This window comes from Solanum pennellii, chromosome 2 (genome assembly GCF_001406875.1).
Source record: "Solanum pennellii chromosome 2, SPENNV200".
In the NCBI taxonomy this organism is placed as follows: Eukaryota; Viridiplantae; Streptophyta; class Magnoliopsida; order Solanales; family Solanaceae; genus Solanum; species Solanum pennellii.
The window spans coordinates 16,251,708-16,275,140 of NC_028638.1; the positions used below are offsets into that span (position 1 = coordinate 16,251,708).

The window sequence follows — 23,433 nt, forward strand, 5'->3', positions numbered from 1 at the left end:
CAAATGACGTTAGTATGCATAAAATGTACGGTATGTGAAAGTGACGGAATAATATAACAAGCTAATCCACTACGTAAGCTGAGAAGAACTGAAAAATAAGTCATTTGAAAGTAAAGCATCTAGATGTAATGAAAACAAGTAATGCTTTACGGATGATACAATGTGATATATCAAAGGCTAAAATAGTATGCTTCACTTTTTTCTTTTTGGGTGTGTGGGGGTGGGTGGGGAGGACTATCGCTGAGCCTCGTGATGATACAACGTATTTCCCATATTATCAGAGTCATCGAATAATTTGCCAGGGTAGAGGACAATATTGAACTTTATGGATCCATATCTAAGCCCTTACAAAGGTTGCGTGAGGAGTCACTTGAGTCAATGACATAATTCTATCCTATGCTGGCTGCACACTTCACACTTTATGAGGTTTGAGTCCTTACCCAACTCGATGCTCAATATTACTCCCAAAACATGCAAAAATGCTTAATTTAACACTTGTGATGAGTTAATACTCAAAAGTACTTTGAAATTATATTGAACATCTTTTTAAGTAAGATTCCTTTCAAAAACCATTTATACTTTCTTTAGTTCCTCCATGTCATGCTTTTACTTGTGAAAATAATAAATTTGAAACGCTTGGTATTCCCTTAAATCTTCTCTTGAATGAAAGATCAAGTCATTGAAACATACTTTGAAATCCGAAAAGATTTGCATGAAAGTGAAGGTACAGGTTTTCAAACGATTCTTCACTATATATGGTTCATGTGATGAAATAGGCATGGAAAAACAATTGAGAATCAGAATGTCATAGAGAAAACTTACAATGATAGCAATGCTAAGGAAGTAAGGGCAAATTCAAATCCATGAAATTTAGGGTAAAACCTAGGTTAATCTCATTAACTCAATTCTAGATGCATGTAGGCTTGAGGATAGGATGAACTTACTCTATCACTATGATAACCTTATAAAAACTTGTACAGGCCGTTGACGCCTCTCTTAAAAGTAAGGCTGAATGTTTTAACTTTTGATTTACGGACAACTTTATGGGTCGTTAACCTTTTTACAGGTCTTCGTGTGACGAAATAGTCTAAGGTCAGTAATTAGTAGAACCTATCTGTCAAAATAAGACTTTAAAATTAAATTTCAAGATCTTGTTTCACAAATTCAACAATCTATGATCCGTAGACTGGACTCATGAAACTCAAGTCAAACCAAAGTTTCGTAGGTCTAACAAGACAAGCCTGTCTATAATCCGTGGTTAAAGAGAATCAACAGACAGACTATTAAGATTAAATAAGTCAAACACTGAAGAGAATAAAAAATGGGGAAAAACCAATCAGACTTCCATTCACTAAAACAAATAATAAGTGGAGTAGTGGTTACACACTGTACACAACCTCGCATTAAAGACTAATGAATTTCATTTGCTAACCCCCCCCCAAGTTTTCTATGAAATCAATGATGGCTAAAAAAAATAAAAAATACATAGGATGCTCAAAAAATGCAAACTCACAACAAACAAAAAGAATACCAAGCAACTTTTGTAACAATAATAATAAATTAGCATATGAAAAAACCCCTAAAAAATATCATTGCAAATAAAGACAGGATCTTCACTCCTGTCCACTTCGGAAACTTAGGGGAGCAGTAGCAGCTAAAAATACACTGGTGCTGTCCCTCAAACATTGTTGAAATCAGACCCTTTGCTGCTGTATAGGTGCTAGAAAAATGGGAAGCAAATGGAGGGGGAAAAATAGATAGAGAAGGCTTGTAAAATTCTCTTTCTTCTATCCCCAATATATAGCCTGGGAGAGAGCAGGCCTCAATGCACTCAGAACAACTGGAGTGCCATTTTTACCTTGTTCTGTTTCCACTTGGGTAACTTGTAGAAAGCCTCCTTAACCATCCCGAATTTCTCTCTGAACTCTTCCGAAGACAAGTAAGTCTGCAGCCAAAAACAATAATGAAAGGATCATAGTAAAATCAAGCAAAGCATAATGTACAATATCCAAACAAAGCTTTTTGAAAACACACCTCTCGCTTGGTTACATCAATTTCAGTGACAGGATCTGTTGCTGTTGTTTTCAGCCGGTCATAAGGATAGATAGGAAGCCCTTCCTCATCTTCAGTTTCACCCTCTTTCACATCCTCCTGTATTGTTTCTGGTTTCGGTTTAGGAGCCTCATCCGTTACATTGTTAACTGAGTTCTCCTTAGAATCGCCCTGAGGACTTGATATTATGGCCTCCGTGCTCAATTTTGGTTCTTCAGGGCTCCCTTCATCATTTGAAGAGTTTTAGTTTTCTCATATGGAGAAGCATAGTTGTTAGTTCCAAAATAAAAAAAATTCTACCTTTGATAGAGGGAGGTATTATGACTTCCTTGGCAGGTAAAGGTTTATCGAAACTTGCTGTTAGTGCTGCAATAGCTGCTGATCTGGGTGCCAATTTTGCTGAATCTGGAGTAACAGATTTTGGATAAAGCTTTCTCACCATTGGCGGAGGCGTAGACAGATTTCTTGCATTTGGATTCTCAAAAGTAGCTGCTAGTGCATTAAAAGCTGGAGACCTGCCCCTAACACGAACTCGGTCAGGGCTGAAAGACACGCTCCTTGATCGCTGTGACTTCTCGGGAGCAGCAGATCTTCCACCATATGACACAGGTGTTCTCCTTTTAGGTTTCTAACGGAGCGAATCATGAAAAATTAGAAAATCAGCAATAAGATAAAGGAGCCCTTACATGAAGGGAAACAATTCAAAGAATACGGCCAAAAGCTAAAAGTTCGAAAAGAACTGCCGTCTATACAGAGAAGAAACACGGCGCCAAGATCAGGTAGAAAGGGACTAAGAGCATGATGATTCTATTTCCAGAATATATAAAGATAAAGGAAAAAGTCATCTCTTCAAAGTAGTAGACTTTGAAATAAAGTGCATTCTACAAGTCTTATTGTATTAGAAGGATAGCTTTGACTTCTGCAACTCCAACAACACTTCGGAAGGATACGTCAAAGAAGAAGGTGTCATATTGAACAGCACCCAGATGGTACAAGAAGAAAATAAAGCAAACATGGACAAAACACATAAAAATCATTACCAATGTAGTTCCAGGAAAGGAAAAGAAAAAAGCAGATATAGGAAGAAACTTACATCTATTGGTGGAGCGCCTCCATTCTTCACTAGCGTGAGTTTTCTTTGGAATGAGTCTCCATGCATCTGCAAGTGTTCTCTATTAGCAAAAATTAGTTTCAAAATCATATGCAAACATCATGAAGACACTTACAGCAGACTTGGTGGAGTCCCAACTGAAATGACGAGTGAAGAAAAGTGGTTCACTCCCTTCCATAACAATGTATATTGGAGCTTGGTGAGATAGCTTCTCCATAAGAAAATCATATTCCAGGAATTTCTGATGGAATTGATCAAAATTTATTAGCAAATGACAGAAAAGCCTATGAGATCACAAATTCAATTCTGGATTTGTAGAACTTCTGTGCAGCTATAAATTTATCTATGGCGCTTCATTAACTATGCAAAACTAGCATTCAGGTTTCCAAAGAATTGTGTATCCTATACTGCCAAGAGAAACAACATTATCCAGCTAATCTTTTGTTCACAGGGGAAGAAGAGTATATGTAAAGAGATTGGTCTCTCTTATAACACTTGTAACTAAAGCTTGTATAACTTATATAGGAATTTAAAAAAAATTAATTCTCAAAAAAAAAAAAAACCTTATATGGGAATTGATGTATTATTTTATACAGGGTAGACATGGAATAAGACGCATGTATTAGCATACTGTGATAAAGTTATTCTTCACTTCAGTATTACAACTCATAACAATCCTTGTAATATTTTTCAATCACATAACAATCTCTAATCACCGAATAACATTTTTTTGCGTTACAATCTTTGGATTCCTGGCTGACTCTTCTTATTGAAGCATTAGATTGTCAGATCTTGCCAAGCAATCACCCTTTTCCCATAAGAGAATGCTCTCCTTCTACTCCTAGGCTTATTCCCTTCTTCTTCACCTTTCTTTTTCAGTACTTATTTTCTTTATTGGAGTTGCAAAATAACAAGTCTATGAACCAAATGGTCCAAACTAGAAAATATGTTGCAATTCTCTACTTGGCAGTCCTGAGACCTCTCCTGTGGCTCCTTGCACTAATATTCGAGGGAATGTTCTCAACATGGCTCTTTCCTGCAACCCTTTTTGTGTGAAGACTTGGTTATAAAGGAACAAATAACACACATTTAAAACACACAATTTTCATTGATAAGTTTAATTAAATGATATGTAAGATTGAGTAGACATTCCTTTTTCTATTCTTAGGTATACCTTTTTGGCAATTAGCAATCGTAAAAGATTAAAGTTAAGAGTGTGGACTTAAGTTGTCTGATTCCCAATCCACCTTAAGACTTTGGTTAAATAACTTTAAGAACATTTCACCAAGCGCAATGGTAAATCTGACAATACCTTTGTAATGACTTTTTTTTTTGATAACCAAGAAATCCGTCTGTGACCCGCCCTTTGGACCAATCACAACCTTCTAAACTCGATGGACTATGGGCTCGCCCCTTTACCCTTCTCCACTTAAATACCAGACTTCGCTTTGCATGGTGTGGGGCTTGTTCGGATCCATCTCTGGGTCATTTTCTCCTTCTTCAGAATATTTCGCCATTTAGAGCTTTCCTACGACTGCCCCGAGTCATTTATGACTTGTTCGGATTGATAGTTTGGTCACCAGGCAGTTCGCTTGGCTTTAAGAGCCGATTCCATGTTTCGAAGCTTTCGCTGTTATGAAATGGGTACCAGCTAAACTTCAGGTAAACGACCTTGGATGCCAATTCTAACAGTTCTGTTAGTTCAGGAATGTTGACTTTGGGCTAGGGGGACCTTTGGTTCGGGTATCGAGGCTTCCAGACTCCTTTTGTGCTATTGAGTTGTTTTTGGATGGGAAGTAGGAGCTACTTTTGATCGAAACGACCTCGGATGGAAATTTTGAGGGTGCTGTTGAGACATAAATATCATAATTGGTAGAGTAGCATAGTTTGTTTGCATGCATGAGATTCCAAACCAATCCTGAGGGTCCCCGATCAATGTTGACACTTAACTGATTTTCAATTGTCATATGGTGCAGTCACTAGGCATAGCGATAGCCTTGGCCAGCGATCGTGATTGAGGAAATTTGGGCGTTGACCGAGTTGGACACACAATCACGAGGTCGTACCCACTCGACCAGGATGTACTGATTAGTTAGGTCACACAATTGCGACCAAAGTGGCCTGCGATCGCCATGAAGGATATGTGGGGGTATTTATTGCTTTGCAACCCGACTTCCTCCATTTATTACAAATCCCGACTTCCAAAATAGCAAAGGCCGATTGTTGGGTGTTGGAGATAAGTTGGGGGTTTTGTAGCGGTCTCTTCCTCGACGTTATTCTGTAAGTTCCCAAGTAATTTGTAGTTAAATTCCCTTATTCAGTTTAAATCCCTAGATTATTGTTGGGTTAATTTGAGAGCGAATTGTGCTTGGATTTCCCCCACTTTTTAGGGTAAATGATCCTTGTGCTTAGAGGGATGTGTTGTCAGTGAACACTGCAAGCGGGCCCCGCATGAGAATTTAGTTAGTTTTTGACGCAAAGCATTTATATCTAATATGGGTATCATTGTTCCTTCTTGCTGCAAAGAACATTATTTGATAGTGTGGCAGCATCAAAAACTTATTGGAAATAAAAAGCTACGGAGTCGTGGACTTTGGAAGTTTTCGAAGGCATCAAGGTAGCTAGCCTGACCTTCATAGATTGAGCTAGTTATGGACTTATGGTATTAGTGTGGTATTATGCTAGCTATGGTAAGGTATTTACGGCTCGATTGACAATTTAGTTGTTTTTGGACAATTTAACCACTTTTTGGTGGAACTTGACCTAGTTTACTCTGGATCGAATCACAACGAAGCCTTGGAACTAATTTAGACCTCTTTAGGAAAATGACATGCCAAGTGGGTGAAGTTCATTGAGATGTTCCCTTATGTGATTTCATACAAACAAGGTAAGGACAACGTGGAAGCTGATGCATTGTCCCGAAGGATCTAATTCGAGGACGAATTCTTTTCAAGAAGAGGGGGATGATTGCTCCATGGACACGACTGAGTCTATAGAACCCCTAGAAAAACCGTCAAGGTCTCAAGACAAGGAGTTACAAGCTAAGGTCGTTGGGCTTTCAATGGGAAATTTTGAAGATGCTTATCATGGAAGAAAAGTACAAAGAACAAGTCCAAGAATTGTGGAGAAGAATGGTAGGTGCTACACATATTTTATGGTTCAAGTCCAAGCCCAAATGGAAGAAGAGTGGGCCACACAAAACCCAACAAAGGAGCCCAAAAAGCTGAACAGTTAAAGTCAAAAGTTTCCTAGTTTAAAAACTTCTTTATTGTAAAGTTTCCTAATGTAATGTTTTCCTAGTTTAAAGTTTCCATAAGAGTAGGATTTAAATCCCATCCAATTTGGCATAGGTTTTCCTTATATATATAGGGATTGATTTTATTATTTTAAAAACAGACAACATAATTATTAATTGTTAGTTTCTCTTCTTTACACCTTTGTGTGTGGCTGGCTACTTGGGATTTATCTTACAACCTGATAAGAACGATTCTTAAGAGGTGAGATCAATTCTTTAACTTTATATCTTTGGTTCTTATTCGTAAAGAAGGTAATTAGTCTTATACTAATTATTGTCTATCGTAATAGGGGTCTAGATCACTTTTGATCTATGTTTTGAATTGACTATTAGTATCATAATAGTCTTAATCCGCTAATTTTGAATACTAAGATCAATTAGGGTTCTTAGCACTTCATCTTGAAATTGGGAATTTTATTCTTGAATTTCGCATATCTTTCAATTTCTGTCTTTAATCTTTATGATTTCGCTTCCACATTATTTTCTTGTTTATTCTGGTAACCCGATTCTTATCAACCTCCCCAATACTTTTTCGGCCTACCTCTACCCCTCCGCGTACCCATTACAACCATCCTCTCACAGTGCAACTCCTTTTCACATGCCCAAACCATCTCAATCTCGCTTCCTTATCTTGTCTGCCACAAGGGCCACTCCCACCTTCTCTCGAATAATCTCATTCTTAATATTCTCACTCTTTGTATGCCCACACATCCATCTCAACATCCTCATCTCCACAACATGTATCTTCTGAACATGTGAGTTCTTCGTGTTTGTTGCCGAATGGCATGGCCAAATAGATTGTTGGTAATTTTTCTACCTGACACCCAAAGATCCCTCCTAGTTAGTTCCTCTATCAACACCACTTCTTTAATAGGAGAGAGGTTACTATTCCTTCGGTCAATGCTAAAACTAGAAATGTCTTCAAAAACAATAAGTACTATCCTGGTATAGCAAATTTGTTCAACTACATATTCACAAAACATCACAATATTGTTTGCATACAACATATGACATATTTCCATATCTACTCTTATTCTGTTGCCATCCTTGAATCCTTTTATGCACCCGTTGCTAATAGCACTCGTCGTCATATTGTTGAACCGTCCATGGCAATGATGAATAGGAAAGGATAGAGAGGATCACCTAGTGTAAGACCCCTCTCTCAAGGAAAAACGCACAAGTTCTCCATTTACAAGTACAGAGAGCCTAATAGTTTTAATACAAAGGCCAATCCATTTCAACCGCCTTTACCAAATTCAATCTGTCTTAGAATGTTTAGCAAAAAAGCACACTTCAAATAATCATAAGTCTTCTCTATGTCTAGCTTGCACATAATTCTTGGCCCTCCCTTTTGCCAATCTAGTATCCACAGATTCATTGGCTATAAGAGTAGCGTCCATTGAGGCCACTTCTACCTTGTACAGGATATATTCATTCCTAATCTTATCTCACGTAGTGTCTCCACATATTCATCTTAGCATCCTCATCTCCGCAACTTTCATCTTCTGAATGTGAGAGTTTTTGACTGGTCAACACTCCACTGCATACAACATAGTTGGTCTATCATGATTCAATCACTAGAACATTTTCCTTGAGCACTTCATTTCCTGCCAAGTGACTTCTCTCCATTTTCTCTCTTTTCGTTTACTCAAAAGAAGCATTATTGAATGCTTGAATTTTGTTTCTCCTAATGCGCTCATCTTTGCTGCTTAGATCGATCTATTATGGGTACTTTGATATTGAAACAGTTTCTCAACTTCCATTTATCTAGTCAACAATTCCTTGGTCACTTTGTTTGAATTTTTCTATTTTTGATATGATGAGGGTATATTCACACCAAAAGGCCCATCAAGTAAAATCTGATGGGGGTGGGATTAAAAACCCTAGAGGATATCATCAAGACCAAAGTCTAGATAAAAACTTTACAAGTGTCCTATGAAATCAACTAGCGACAATCTCCCCCACTATATCTTGTTTACACAAAAAATACAAAAAACTTGCTCTTCATCTTGATCTTTTGGAGACTGCTAGTTTTTCCATCATGGCTTCTTTCAACTCTTTCTTACCATAAGGTGACAAATAATTTGTTTTAATTATTTTGAATTAACATTATCTCACTTAAATTGCAAATTCATCTTGCTGCTATGCTTTGTGAAATTACAACTCATAGATTACTTGAGTTTCATCATCTAAGCTTTGTAGACATTCTTCTCAAATTGAAACAGAGCACAAAACACTAACTTTGGTACTCCATTAACACAACAAACTGAGCTTTTACCCCTCGAAGTCATTCAAGTAAATCAAACAAGGCCTGCCCTATTTAAAAAGCCATACTAGGATAATAATCCTATATATGCTCATCCCAATTTTCTGTCGACTCACCATTAACAACCTAAAGTAAACCTCGCCAACATTATAAATGCAGAAGTTTGTATTTAGTAGCTCATAATCACCTAAGCAATGAAACTTCCTTGTAAAACGTTTAAGGCATATACCTCGGCAATGGCTAAAGCCTGCATTTTATTCTTGTTCTCCACCTTTTGGCCAACCCAAATATAAATATCTGAATGGCAATCAAGGATAAACACATCTTCTGTCATCAAATCATCTTGGTTGAAATTGTAGATCTCTGTCACCTGCAAGTTTTAAGAGAATCAAGTCTAAGTAAAGTCTAGAAATACTTCTGTCATTGTTAGTTGGACGATAAGTGGGCGTCCAGACTTCCAGTCATTTCAGTGTGCGTAAGAAATACTCTTATTATATACAGAAGCTACTTGTAAAAGAAACAGTTGTATCTTATGACCTTTCTATTTTAACCTATGTTGCTTGGAGTCGGGGTGCAGGTGTCGGACTAGAGGTTGGATCCTTCATGATCTGAACTTTGATATCGAGGATACGGATCTGGGTATAGATACGGGTGCATGGATTTGGCTTAAAATAATTCAAATAACTAAAAATAGATTAGTAAAAATATGCCCAAAATTAAGGTGGACTATTTGGAAGGAGCGGAATACACAAATTGTTTAGTCCAAGTTTGAATCTGTAATATTATAAAGTACAAATGCATCTCCTTATTTTTTCGTGTGTAACATGGCTATTTCAAATGATATAGAGGTCGTGATAGACTTCTTGAATTGATTGCACATTCAACAAATGTTGACAGGTTAATATCTTTTTAACATCTTGTGGTTGCGGATTTTTAATACAAATATCTTTTAACGATAAAAGAACACGTGCCACAATTAATACATCACCCTAGCTTTTGTTTGATTTCAGATATTATTTTATCTGTTTCAAATATCTCAGTTGATTTTGGTCAAAGTACCCAAAATCGATAGACCATATCTGATGTGTATCCCACCCCCACCCATGTCGTGTCGACACGGGTACGACACTAAAAGTGAAGAGTCCACGCAGCTTAGATTTAACACTTCCGTCCCCTCCCAATAGGAAATTAGCCAAAACAATGAACTGCAAGAGAAAACAAAATTAGAGGATACGAACAGTAGCTGAACACTCACCTTTAGTTCCCCTGAAGATCAAGTAAAATCCCAGTAGCCAAAGAAATGGAGAAACGAAGTAAACTAAATTAGTAGAACTATTGAAATCAAAGAAACATAGAATGCTATATTTTTAGTATAGAGATTTTTGGAAAAAAAATGGACAAAAAGAAAGTGAGAATCCTACCTTTTGAGAAAGTGCATGAAAACAAATGAGGATCGCCTTCAGCATCCCGTCCAATCTTCTCACTAGGATATTCAGATTTTCCACCCAATATTTCCCAGAATTGCTCAGATTCTGCCCCTTCTTTTTGCAATTTTGACTGCATATCAGGCTGCATGTTGTGTGAAAAATGAGACAAGGATATAGCATTGTTGACAGAGCAAGGATAATTCAATGAGAAAGCAAAAATGGTTCAGTTTGACAGTCACTAGTTAGACAGTTGTGCAGCAAAGATTTCAAATAATAAACAGTAAAAGTGAAGACCATCAAGCATATTTTCTTGAGCTTGCAGATGAAGCAGCTTAAATTATACATGTTTACTATGGGAAAACATCCTATGACAACTTGCCTTGATAAGATCCAGTTGCCTCTCAACAAGTTCCTGATCCTCAGAGTTGGTAAGATTTCCAGTCCATGTGAAGACAGAGGAGCCACTGTGTAATATGTAGCAATATGAGGAATTCAATGATGAAGCCACCTGATTTCATTAAAATGGAGAAAAGCAAATTATGATTCTTTCACCAAACACTATGTAGGAAAGTGCAGAATAATACAAGCACAACAGACAATTTAAGGTCAATAAATTTCCCCAAAACCGATGACTACTCGATTCAAAGTAATTGGACTACCTATATAATATGTTCCATTTCTATTAAAATTTACAAAAAAGAAAGAATGTGCAGAGCAAACTTGCATTTTTCAAAATCCAAAAATTGTTTAGCTGAAGAACCACATACAGAAAAGTTAAAAAATCAATGATGTGTTATACACAAACATGACACTTTCAGTAATGATATATCCTACATCTCCTCCATTCAATGATTTATTAATTACTCCTATCACTTCATGTTACAAACTTCCAAATCCAAATTGGGACATCTTAAAATATGCCCCAAAAAAAGGGTCAGAATGTCCTTACCATACAGAAAATGGTTTAAATTTGCCTCCTTCTATTCGACCCCAATTTCCCTTAATGTTAATTTTTGGGTTAAAGATGCCCCTATTCCACCTATTGGATCCCAATTGTCCTTTACGGTTAAAAATGCCCTCCTTTTAACGAAATTATGAGATGGATATGTGGGGCTTTAATTATTGGGTGTGGGTCGGGTAATTGGAAAAATGTGGGTTTTAATTGAATGAGTATTTAGAATTGAGGGTGTCTCTTTTTATTCCTAAACTGCCACATGTCCTTCCGTTTAAATCAGGGGTATATTTGTGCCGTAGGATAACGGTAGAATCTTAATTAACGTATACTGAAACGGAGGCTATATTTAAATTATTTCTGATAGTCCAGGGGTATACTTTCCCTTTCCCGTAAAATATATGATACACATCTCAGTTAGCAAGAACTCTTTCTTTCTATAACTGTGGCATTTTGGCAAGCTTGCACGCAATTCAACTATTTAACCTAATACATGCTACCTCCACCCATATATGTATTGGGTAATTCTGCATATTACAGTCTCAAGTTGATTGGAATAATTCAACTAATGTCGCCTCATATAGGGTTCCTTGGTTCAAAGTTGTTACTTCAGCCCTTTGAAGAGCTCTCAAGTAATTTGCTGTTTTATCAATAAATTAATCTTTCATTTTGCAAAAATAAAAACGAAGAAAAATATATTTTTATACTTCTGCAAATACATTAAACTGTAAGACTTCTTAATCTCTCCAATAAATTAAACAACACAAAATGGGACAGTAGACAAGAGAATTTGGACTATAACAAGCTCCAAGGAAAGATTAGACAAGCTAAACTATGTCATCTACAGGACGACACGCTGTGAAGAGTACTAGTACAGTAGCCAGCATAGCACCAGGAGAGCTATTTTGAGGTGCTTAGTAAGACACGAAGATCCATAAAACTTTCATCTGGGAGCATCTTCCTTTATAAGAAGAATCTCAGAATCAGAGAAGACCAGAGTCCTATAACTAGAATTTGCAGAAAAGTATGGTAACCTAGCTAGATAGAATATATAGTGAGCACAGTGAAGCAACAAATAAGAAACTGTGATAATTGACATCATAAAGAAACAAGAAAAAATAGCGATAAACTAAAAAAAATATTAATTTATCGAAACAAACGAAAAAAAAACTGCTTCCAATGTCTATGTAAAATAATGAGAAAAGAGACTGGCATCCTAAACAAGAACTCTTAATTATTGCCGACATAGAACAGCTAAAAAAGGAAATAAAATATAGTAAGAGAACAGAGACCCTAAAATAAATAGGTTAAAATATCTAAGCACAAAACAAAGAAATTAAAAAAGAATACTGTGTACTGCAACCAGAGCAGTACATAAATGGTAATTCCCCAATCCCAGCCCCTCTTTAATTCCCACTTAGTTGGACAGAGTAGAGAAGACGCATAATTACAAAATGCTGATGATTCAGCTGTGTCATGAATAATGCTGTTCACTTTCAAATCTGAACTTCTGATCTCATTTAAACTGGAACCAGCATCTGCTCTTTTGATATTCAATTTTCGGAAGGTATCATGCTCAATACAACTAGGGAGGACAACAGGAGGAGGCTTTTTTATTTGTCTATATACTTAAGAAATTGAATCACCATAAACTTTAGGTGTTTCCGAGCTAAAGTTCTAAAATGGATTGGACCCACAGATATTAGGAACGAGACAACTTCTAAGTTAACCATGTCAAATAAACCACTCCCACCTGCGCCTTCTCCCCCTAGTAGTATCCTTTTGCATATTGTTTGAAATGGGAGAACGTTCCACATTGGTTCACACTCTATCCAGGCACATTTATGACTCTGGCACCAAGTCCAAGCATGGTCCACATAGGTAGTTGGTCATATGCATGCATGTATGTTGTCAGGTAGAAGATGAAATTTCAGAATGAACTTACAGGTTCTACTTGAATTGATTGCATATTATCAGGTCCAGTACCCTGAACTCGGAATAATGCAATTCCATCCTCTTTATATGTATCATCTCCAAGCTCCTTCTCTGCTAGGTGTTTCTTGTATCCTTCACTGAGACCACCCTGGTAATTTTAGTAGAAATAAGTTACCAATAAATGTTCAAATGTGATTTTAAACAAAGACGAAAAAAATGTGCGAGTAAGACACTTTTGCACGACCACAAACCTTAAATACGATAAAGCTCTGAAAGATGACAAAGAATTGAAGTGGTTCATAACCTTCATAAATGCGAGCCTGGAAGTTTTCCATATTAACAAAATTTCAGCATCAACTCTAGGTTAACGATCAATATTTTTATTCTGAACTATTATCATGCAGTGAATTACCTGAGTAGCTGAGAACTTCAGTAACTCAACTATCTTGCCTGCTTGAGAAATTGCTGAAACTCTGTCTTCCTGTGTTCCATAACAGAAAGCAAGGATGTTTAATATCCATTTAACATTGTTTTGACACAAGCACAAGGGAACCTTTCAAAAGCTACACATTCCCACTCTACTTCCTAAAACATTGCCAAAAGCCATTTTTTCTCCGGTGGCTATTTTTAGTTCTATAAGAATTTAATAATCATTTCTTTGCTGAATTAACAGTTTAAAGATATTCCGTTTATATCTTATACTCCCCCCTGTTCCATTTTATTGAGATGATCTGAAGTAAGAGGGTCAAACTATCTAATTTTTTGTGTGATTCTGATATAGAATCTTCAAGGTTTTTGAAATAAAATGTAAATATTTAGAAACTACAGAAAAGTAGTACAAGTCACAGTAATTAATAATTCAAAATATTTAGAAGGCATATGAAAAACCATGTAAGAAAAATTCCTTTGACTCTCTAAGTAGGTTAGGTGCCGTAAAGTGGAAAGAAGGGAGTACAATTTTCCTTTTTGAAATGGCAAGTATTATATCTTATATAATTTTCTTGTATCCTTTTCATATTGATCATTGCCTTTCCGATTGTTCGCAAGCTAAAAATTTTACAGGATTGAACATTAAATAAACAGGGAGGAGAGAAGAGATGGATCAAAGCACCTTGCAAGTGTTCTTTTGGAATTTATGGAAGGAGAGAACACATACTTTAAAGAAGTTAAAAATACTTGTATGGAAGATTAAGAGTTGTTCTCTATTTCTTGTCCATGTTGGAGTAGAGAAGAATAGTTTCCTGGCTTGATATTTTGGTTATTATATTCGTTCTGGAACTTTCTTGGTGGCAGATAAAATGTTTGATTTACCATCGCCTCTCGAACTTAAATTTTAAAAAATAGAGAGCTGTATGACACGTATAAATTGTTCCATGAGCAGAATAGAGAATGATGATGCAGAACATTCTACCTCAACACTTTGCCTCCCAAACCAGGTGCCAATGAGATGCTCCTCTTTATCTTCTCCTGGATATGAATATTGGAATATGTAACAGTCTCCACTATAAAACTTTGATTGATCGGATGCTTGAAGAAGAGTCTTCTGCTGTCCATTCACACGCCACACCTGAATATAGACATACAAGCAATGAATCAGATACTTTACAGCTATGTAATGTTCCATCGAACCTTGTCAAAACAAGATGTAAAATGTTCCACTGAATATTCTTGTTAAAGATATTTATTTCTTCCCACGCTTCTCATACGTCGCTTTGCAAGTAATTCGATTTTAGAATGAAAATTCAAGAAAGTCTTTTTAGATCAATACGGAAATACATAGAAGCTAGCCACCTGTAAATTGCCAGTGCAGTCTATATATGGTTGCGGTTCTTCCTTTGGAGGAGCTGCTTTCATTAGGCCCCTCACATTAAGCCCTTGACGCTTTAGAAGTGCTGGAGAACAAAGAGGGAAGGAGAACATCAGTATTATCATAACCAGGCAGTACAGAAAAAATGCATGAAGAAACAAAAGTTGGTTGCTTTAACTTCTAAGAATTAGCAGAAATCCACCAGTAAGTGACTAACCAGCAACCTTGCCTCTACCATCCTCTGTCACTGCCACATTAGTTGATTGAGGCCAAGAATCAAACTTTGAGCGGAACATGACAGTCTCAAACCCTTCAATTACACGCACTACATGGCACTTTGGTCTATCAAGGCCAAGCAGTAATTCCTATAAGGTGATAGTTAAATGAGATAATGATCAGGTACACATAAGCTGAGATACATATTAAATAATCAAAACTGACAAATGAAATACTTACATCTGCAGCCCCACTTGCAGTTTTTCTCTCATCAAGAGAAGTGTTTCTTCCCATCCACACAAAAACTTCTATCCCACAATCAACTATATAGCAACCATTCGTATCTAGCAACTCCCTTGTCAAAGACTCAATCTCAACAGGTTCTGCTTGCCCTTTTTGAACTCTATAAAAGTAAACAAATTCCATCAGAATTGAAATGAAGAGGCTATAAGGTGATCATAACCCCAAAAAAAAAAAAGAAAAAAAAAAGAAGAAGAAACTTACACTCAAAACATATCGAAAATTATCAGTTTAAAACAAGTTTTTTATCCTTCTTTATTGGCAAATGTTTCTCAAGTATAAACATTTGCACCCTATAATTGTGCAACTTTTGGGATAAACATCATTTAGCTTTTATTTACTCTGGTCTGTTACTAAAGTCTAAAACACTCCAAAAGTACCTGAACAGAGCAGAAATAAACTGAAAACACACAAACTCTACTCCATAATATGAAGGCAATAGAAGCTAACTAAACATAAGACTTTTAGTGTGTGAGTTTCATTTGTCCAAAGGAGTACTTTTATATGCATCCAGGAGACCAGGACTAATGTCAGTATTTCTAATAGGATGTCTCCTTCTCTAGTATCTTTCTCTCTCAAAGATACCAGCAAATAGATTTGAACTTCTAGTCAAAATTATCAACATTAAGTGATCATGGTTAGGATAAAATTTACTGGGTAATGTAAACCTATGATACATCAAAGAAAAAGGTAGACCAAATATGCTGTTTAAACTTTATTTCTAAGAAGAAAAAAGAAGAATAAGCTCCTTGTGATTGGAAAAAACAGTATGAAGTCAAGAGGATTGGAACTAACATTACAGAATGGTAGATGATCATTGAAAGAGAGGAAACTAATGGAATCAGTATCGATAGACAACTGACCTTAATTGGGGATATAGCATGGTTGTTGATAAAGAATGTACAATTTTAGACTTTCGTCCATGGGTTGGCACTTACAATTCAAAAGGAATTCTCTAATTGAAAAATTGCAAGTGTCAATCTCTTGTCAGAGAATTGAGGGTAGTGGTATTAAAGAAAACTTGAATTATTCCTTACAGTGGAATCTCTGTTAGAAAAATTGGGGACAACTGAACCTAGACAAAACTTAAATAATTTGATAGTTCATGCTACGGATGGTTTCTATATAGATATTGTTAGAGTGGGAAAAAGTACCACGTTGGTTGGGGAATGGACTGGTGGTGACTTGGGCAATTCTCTCCTCATGAGCTAGCTTCTGGGATTATTGTAGTCTCGAGAGTCGTATCTTTACATGGTTATCATATCTTTACATGGTATCAGAGTGAGTTTCATTCCCATTTGGACTCCCCGTCCACACTCCAGTTGCGCTTGGGCATGAAGGTGAAGGGGGATGTTAGAGAGGGTAAAGGAACCACATAGGTTGGGGAATGGACTGGTGGTAACTTGGCAATCCTCTCCTCATGAGCTAGTTTTTGGAGTTGAGTTAGGCCCAGGTGTCATATCTTTCGGTCGTGAAAACCAAGCTTTCAAGTCGAACAAGACAAAGGAAGAAGAAGCTAAAAGCTACTCAAAATTCGTGGACAAAAATGGCTCCCCTTTTTCAAATGTGGAGCTAGACAGCCTTGAAAGATAAATTCTTCTGAAACTGAATATTGTAAATTAAAGGCAGCCTAAGAAGATATGGAGCAGGGGAATAGTCTAGGAAAACGTCTAGGTTCAACTAGTTCCTAGTTGGGTGCTTGATAGTTCTAGCCATAATGCCTATTCCTCATACCTTTACTTGTTTCCCTGTGAATCTTCAATGGTGTTTAGGGCTGGTTCTTTTATAAAGTTTTTTTTGAATATTCTTGGATTGAGAGTTATCATTCATTTGGTATCAGAGCTAGGGTAGTTATATTTCTTATAAACACTGTTTGACTTTTGATTTCCAATTAAAAAATCACAAAACAATAAAAAAAATCAAAAATATAAAAATAGAAACCATTGTGTGTTCTTTGTGTTCTCTTTGTGTGTTCCACTTTTGGGAGGATTTCAAAGCTTTTGATTTCTCTACTGGTGTTGGACGGAATCAATTGGAGCTACTGTAGATGTGGATATTTGGGCTACACACAAAGCTAAGAACCTTGAAGGGAAGAGTGAAATTAGTAAGAATATGGATATAAAAGCGGATAAATAAGAAAAGGTATAGGTGCTGAAGAGGTAAAGTTAGCGATTACAACAACTTTAAACGCTTGTATGTCGAGTTAGGGGACAAAGTCAGAGATACGAAGTTATACAGGCTCGCTAAGGTGAGAGAGAAGAAGGCTCGAGACCTGAATCAAGTAAAGTGCATCAAAGACGAGGAGGGAAAAGTGTTGGTGGAGAAGGCACTTATTAGACGAAGATGGAAAGCACACTTTCATAAACTCTTGAACAAAAGGGACAAAGATATTGTGTTCGGTGATCTGGAGCACTCAGAGAGACGTCCGGATTTTGGGTACCCTATGTGATTAAGGTTGAGGGGATTAAGGGTGTTATTCATAGGATGAGCAAGGGAAGATCAATTGAATCGGATGAGATTTCGGTGGAGTTTTGGAAGAGCACAGGTTAGGCAGACATGGAGTGGTTAAATGGCTTGTCTAATATCATTTTTAAGATGGCTGAAATTCCCGAAGAATAGAGGTGGAGTACAATGATTTTGTTGTACAAGAATAAGGTTGATAACCAAATCTGTAACAATTTCAAAGGTATCAAGAAGCTAAGCCATACTATGAAAGTTTGGCAGATAGTGGAGGAGATGAGGGTGAGGAAGGGTGTGTCCATTTCCTAGAACCATTCCGGCTTCGTGTCGGGGCGATCAACTATGGATGGTGGAGAAATATAGGGATAGGACGAGGAACTTACATATAGTGTTCATTGATCTAAAAAAGGTCTATGCAAAGTCTTGCAGGAAGTCCAGACCAGTGGCTTACATCAGGGCGATGAAGGACATGTATAATGGAGTCAAGACTCGACTAAGACTAGTGGGAGGAGGCTCGAAGCACTTCCTGGTGGAGATGGGGTTGCATCAAGATAAGTGTTTAGCCCCTTTCATTTGCCACTGTGATGGATGAATTGACTTGACATTGTTAAGGTGAGGTGTCATGTTGTATGTTATTTGCTATTGACATAATAACGATTAATGAGACTCATAATGGAGTTAACGCTAGGTTGGAGGTGTGGAGGCCAGTGCTCGGGAAAGCAAGGGCTTCATCGATTTAAGCGGTGAAGCGAAGCGAGGAATCAACGCTTTGATTGGCTGAAGTGAGGCATGTGAAAAGTAGTTGTTTGTGGGCTTGAAGCGTGATTCGACCGGAAGAGGCAAAGCGAGAAAAGCAGCGCTTTAATTTTTTTAATTAATAAGTGATCCATTTTAAAGAATAAAAAGAGTCGCGGCTTACCTGGTCCTTACGAAATCAGAATGGAAAGGTTTTGTGTGTACTCTTTCCTTCCAGTACTTCTCTTTTCTTTCTTCTTCTTCCTGGTGTGCAGTGGCACTGCTAGTACTTTGTTCATTACTCCAGTTCCCTTTGCCCTATTTAGCTTTGATTATTTAAATTATATGTTGCTGAATTTTTTTCCCTCAGAGTGATTAAAAATGTTTAATTAAATTCCTAACTACCTGTACATTTCTTTTTTTCTTTTATAGTTGGTAGTTTACTTCTTGAGTTAACTGGTAACCTTTTCATTTAACTACCTGTACATTTCTTTTTTTCTTGTCACTCCCTTCCCTTTTATCTCCTTTCAGGATTCTCCACTAGATCAATATTTCTCCTCAAGTTTTCCACATAATATCTCATAATTTAGTTTTATAACTCTATTATGAGATATTATAACTTGAGGATCATAGAGGATCCGACCTCTAGATCCGCACTCGTATCGGACACTCTCACCCAAGTCTGAGCAACTTAAACCAAAGATATGAGGATATGGAAGTCGCGAATTAGGGTAGAAGGTTAGTAGCTAGTTGAGATTGGTGGTAGTATTAGCCTTATCCATATAGTTTCTTGCTTGTGTTATTTGATATCATATGTTGTTTATTATGTAGTGATTGCACTATTTTCCTGATGTTATTGTGTCTTGCATGTATGCTTTGCACTGCTTTTCTATTAGTTGTCATGTTTTATACATTGTCGTTTATCCTTTTCATTACTATTTTGATTTGCTTTACTTAACCAGAGGGACTTTCAAAAACAGTGTCTTTTGGAAACAGCTTATTTACCTCCATGAGTAGGGGTAAGGTCTACATATATTCACTTTGTGGGATTTAACGGGGTATATAATTGTTTTTTGTTGTAAGAAGAACAAGGCTAGGTCTTTATCTTTTTTGGAATCTGTAATTGGTTATCATCAGCATAACCTTTGTGCTGTGATTTTAGTACACTGTTGATCATTTAATAAAAGTGAGGTGATGAATCTAGCAGCAACATATATAATAGAAATTACCTAATGGATGCGGAAAGGTTTATTTAAGGAGACTCACCTATACAATCTAGTAGGAACAGTATCAATGTTTTTAGCCTCATCCCGTGTAGTCTTCCTTGGAAGAGGAGCAAAGCCACCAAAAAAACCCCAGAATTCTCCGGTCTCGGCATCAGCCATCAGTTTACCATCCTCTACACATCGATCAGACCACCATTCAATGCAATGGGCACTTCAGTATAATTCCCTTGAGTAATTAAATTACTAACTACTTACCAATTGCAGCGACATCGCATTTACCATCGTGGTACGTATCTTTAATGTACTGAACAACTTCAAGTGCTTTAGCCCTTTCTTGAATAGAGGAATTGGAACCATTAAATTGAAAGATTTTAGACTTGGTATCAAGAATGAAGATGTCATCATGATTAAGTGAGGATCGAGCAAAAGGAACCTGTACCAATAATGTAGAAAACGGACATGAAACTGTAAGCTTAAATTTTTCTTGTCATCCATTATCAGAAGCAAAGTAGTTGAGAACACTTGCCTCCTTCACATGGACAACATGCTTCCCTTGGCATATGTACAAACAGTTCTTATACTCTTCTTCCTCTACATGCTTAAATCCAGATGCAATTCCACCTTTTAGAGGGATTATACATGGTTTGAAATAGGAAAGGAACTTCTCAGTTTCATGGCCTTGCACTTCACGATATTGAACAGCACGCCCACCAAGTGCTGCATCTAGTTCAATAGTTTTTATGGCAGCAGCACCAGCTTCATCCTAATAAAACAGATGACTATGAGAAAATTAAAAAAATACTGGCTGCAAAATCTTCTAAATAGGAACAAACCTGACTAGTATCAGCACCAAGCCAGTAATGAATATCATGCCGTAAGGCACCAGTTTTTGAAGCGCTGGTCTGAAAAAGAGGAGAGGGGAAAGAATAAACCCTTTTAGCTGACAAAACTGAAATATTAAGCTGCCAGTTAAGCCATTACGATCCCATCAACCAGATATGACATAAATGTTCTCCAATTACATTAAGTGAGTCTCCGGCTGGTCCAACATCATAAAAGGCTCCAAATTAAAACAATGATAGTTCCCCTTAAAAATGATATTGAAAGCACAAAGCCTTCTAGAAATAAAAGGTAATATTCCAATTTGAAACTTCAATCAAAAAGTACAATACAACAAACCAGAAATGACTAGCATGGATGTGTTAGTTAGATCATTTCTCATTCATACGATGCAATATCTTCTATGGATCAGTCAAGTCATATTAAAGGACGAAACATTCAAGAAAATCTAGCATCCAAAAGAATATTTTTTATTTTGTTTTAAAAGTTTAATAGCTTCTAGTTTGATGTAAGTTGTATATTTAAAATTATACTACGTAGTTATATGATATAACAGTAAAACATTCAGAGACAACCGATGTTGTCCTGTTAGAGTCTAATAGTATAGAAGTAAAACAAAATGACTCTTCTAAGATCCTTTAGAATATGATGAGAGCTAATAGATCACCATAACTAACATACCTTCAAAATAATATATGAGTCTCCTGTGTAAAATTTACCATGTGATGACTTTGGAACAGGAACTGGACTTAGCTTTTCAATACGCCAGATCTCTATTCCACTATTAATGGGGTCAAGGAATTTGAATTTGCACTATTCTTTAGCTAAACATTAGCCAATGAAATTAAAAGATAAATTTGTAAATGAACATAGGCATCAATGATATAAAAAATTATAATTAACGCATCATTTACATGTTATTCTTTCTTTCAGTGCAATGTTTCTGTATCTATTACTTCACTCATTTTGAAAATATATGGATGAGAGCTCATCCTCTGATTAACATTGAAGCAGAGTTCTTCCTAAAGAGGTGGCTCAAAAAACCAAGCTTTTAAGGAATCATTACAGCAAAGAGAGAAAAATATCATTTCAATAAATCTTCTACTTCTACATGACCTAAAATGAGGATACGCCTTTTGGCCTGCTCCTTGAAAAGCTGGATCCAAATCTCTCATTGAAACAGACATAATTGTTCCTTTCTGCTTTAGTACTTCAACTAGAGAGAAGGCTGAAAATAACTGAAAAGACAATGCATAATCAGGGATAATATCACTAGACAAAGAGTGAGTTTCAAAACAAATCCTTTCTCTACTAGGCATATGTCACAAGAGAAAAATTCATAAACTTCTCAGAAACATAATTATCCATAGAAAAAGAAAGATAGTAGAAAAAGGACTACTTAAAGAAAGAATACAAAGATGAAAAAGATAAGTAACAGCTGCAACAATCTTCAGCAGAAAAAGACAAATTATACAAAATTCATAGAAGAACAGAGAAAATCCATCAAACCAACTGAAAGTATGCTTCAGCAAGGAAAAACAGATATCACCCTGTAACCTCAGAAGTCAGATGACTTCAAATACTGCTCAAATTCCAGATAGCACTAAAACAAAAGGAGCTAGTAAGGCTTCTTCTTTTATTATAACTGTGGTGTCCGGGCCCATCTAGTGCACAACTCACCTAATTCCATGGGGTACCTACTAACTCTCGTAATAGGTACCGGGTAAATATTTTTATCAAGGCTTGGAATGATGGAAGGAAATAACCTAATGTTTTTGTCTTTGCTAGGAATTGGACCTGCAACCTCATGGTTCTCAACTCACCTTATTGGCCACTAAGCTACACCTTTGGGTGTAGGAGGCTAGTTAAGCAATCTTGGTGCAACACATCGACAACTATATTTAAGAAAGGGACAGTTTTCAAATTTAAAGACATGTAAGATATTCTTACTTGAACCCTTTTAATCTTGAAGCCACTAATTTCACAGTGATATATGGTATTTCTACCACTTTCATTTTACCAGACCCAATTTCATTGGTTTTAGCTTCATTCTCAAGTAGACTCATCCATTTTAATTTCAAAATCATCCTCCACCTCCCTTCTTCGCCTACAATTCTTTTTGCCATTCATGAATGCATTTTTTAAAATTCCATTTTGATCGTATAAAGCGAATTAAGCAACTAAAGAGAAGAGTGTCACAACCCCTAGTGCATACTTGAGGTTTTCAATCATTTTTTTTTATTGTTGTTGGGGAAGGAATCCTAGGAACAGACAGAACGGAAAAGAGTTGAATTGACGCTGTAAATGGGGCAATAAATTTTTGGAGAAAAGGAGCCATAGTATCAAATCAGCCACTAAACAACCCGAGGAAAGAGATGATGATCTGGGAATTATAAATCTAACCTCCCCCAAAACTAAACAAAACACTCAGATTGCAAGTCCACAAAAATTGCATAAAAAAACTTCAATAATACAACTTCGATTTTCAGATCAAAGATAAAAGATCCCCAGTCAATAATTCAAAAACGAATTTCAGAAAATAAAAAACTAGATTACCTAGCTTTATGGAGTGATTTAACCCAAATCCACTGCAACAGATCCAACCAAATTAAGCTGAAATGCAAAATTGAGAGATGGAAGGAAAGTGTTTGTTGTTTTTTTCTTTGGAGAGAGAAAGAGAAAGAGAGATAGAGAGAAAGGGGAAAGAGAGGAGAGAGAAACAGTATATCTATGGTAATATACGTTCGAGAGAGGGAGAGAGAAAGTAGGGGGTTGGAGGGAATGATTTGGTGCCAGGCGTGCTCGTCACTA

The 23,433-nt window shown here is 36.6% G+C and overlaps 1 protein-coding gene across 1 annotated transcript; it reads right to left on the reverse strand.

Moving 5' to 3' along the window:
* Positions 1-1,317: 1,317 nt before the first annotated feature.
* On the reverse strand, positions 1,318-23,433 carry LOC107011231 (villin-4). The gene is made up of 23 exons (XM_015210644.2): positions 23,179-23,433; positions 21,754-21,860; positions 21,304-21,403; positions 20,616-20,684; positions 20,309-20,545; positions 20,038-20,215; positions 19,823-19,955; positions 15,302-15,464; positions 15,063-15,210; positions 14,830-14,930; positions 14,450-14,605; positions 13,451-13,519; positions 13,290-13,358; positions 13,049-13,186; positions 10,531-10,659; positions 10,146-10,293; positions 9,980-9,990; positions 8,954-9,094; positions 3,279-3,404; positions 3,146-3,211; positions 2,353-2,680; positions 2,035-2,276; positions 1,318-1,945 (listed from the first exon to the last, which is right to left on the reverse strand). Exons 2-23 carry the CDS (start codon positions 21,807-21,809, stop codon positions 1,832-1,834), a joined length of 2,922 nt encoding a protein of 973 aa, XP_015066130.1. The 5' UTR covers positions 21,810-21,860; positions 23,179-23,433; the 3' UTR covers positions 1,318-1,831.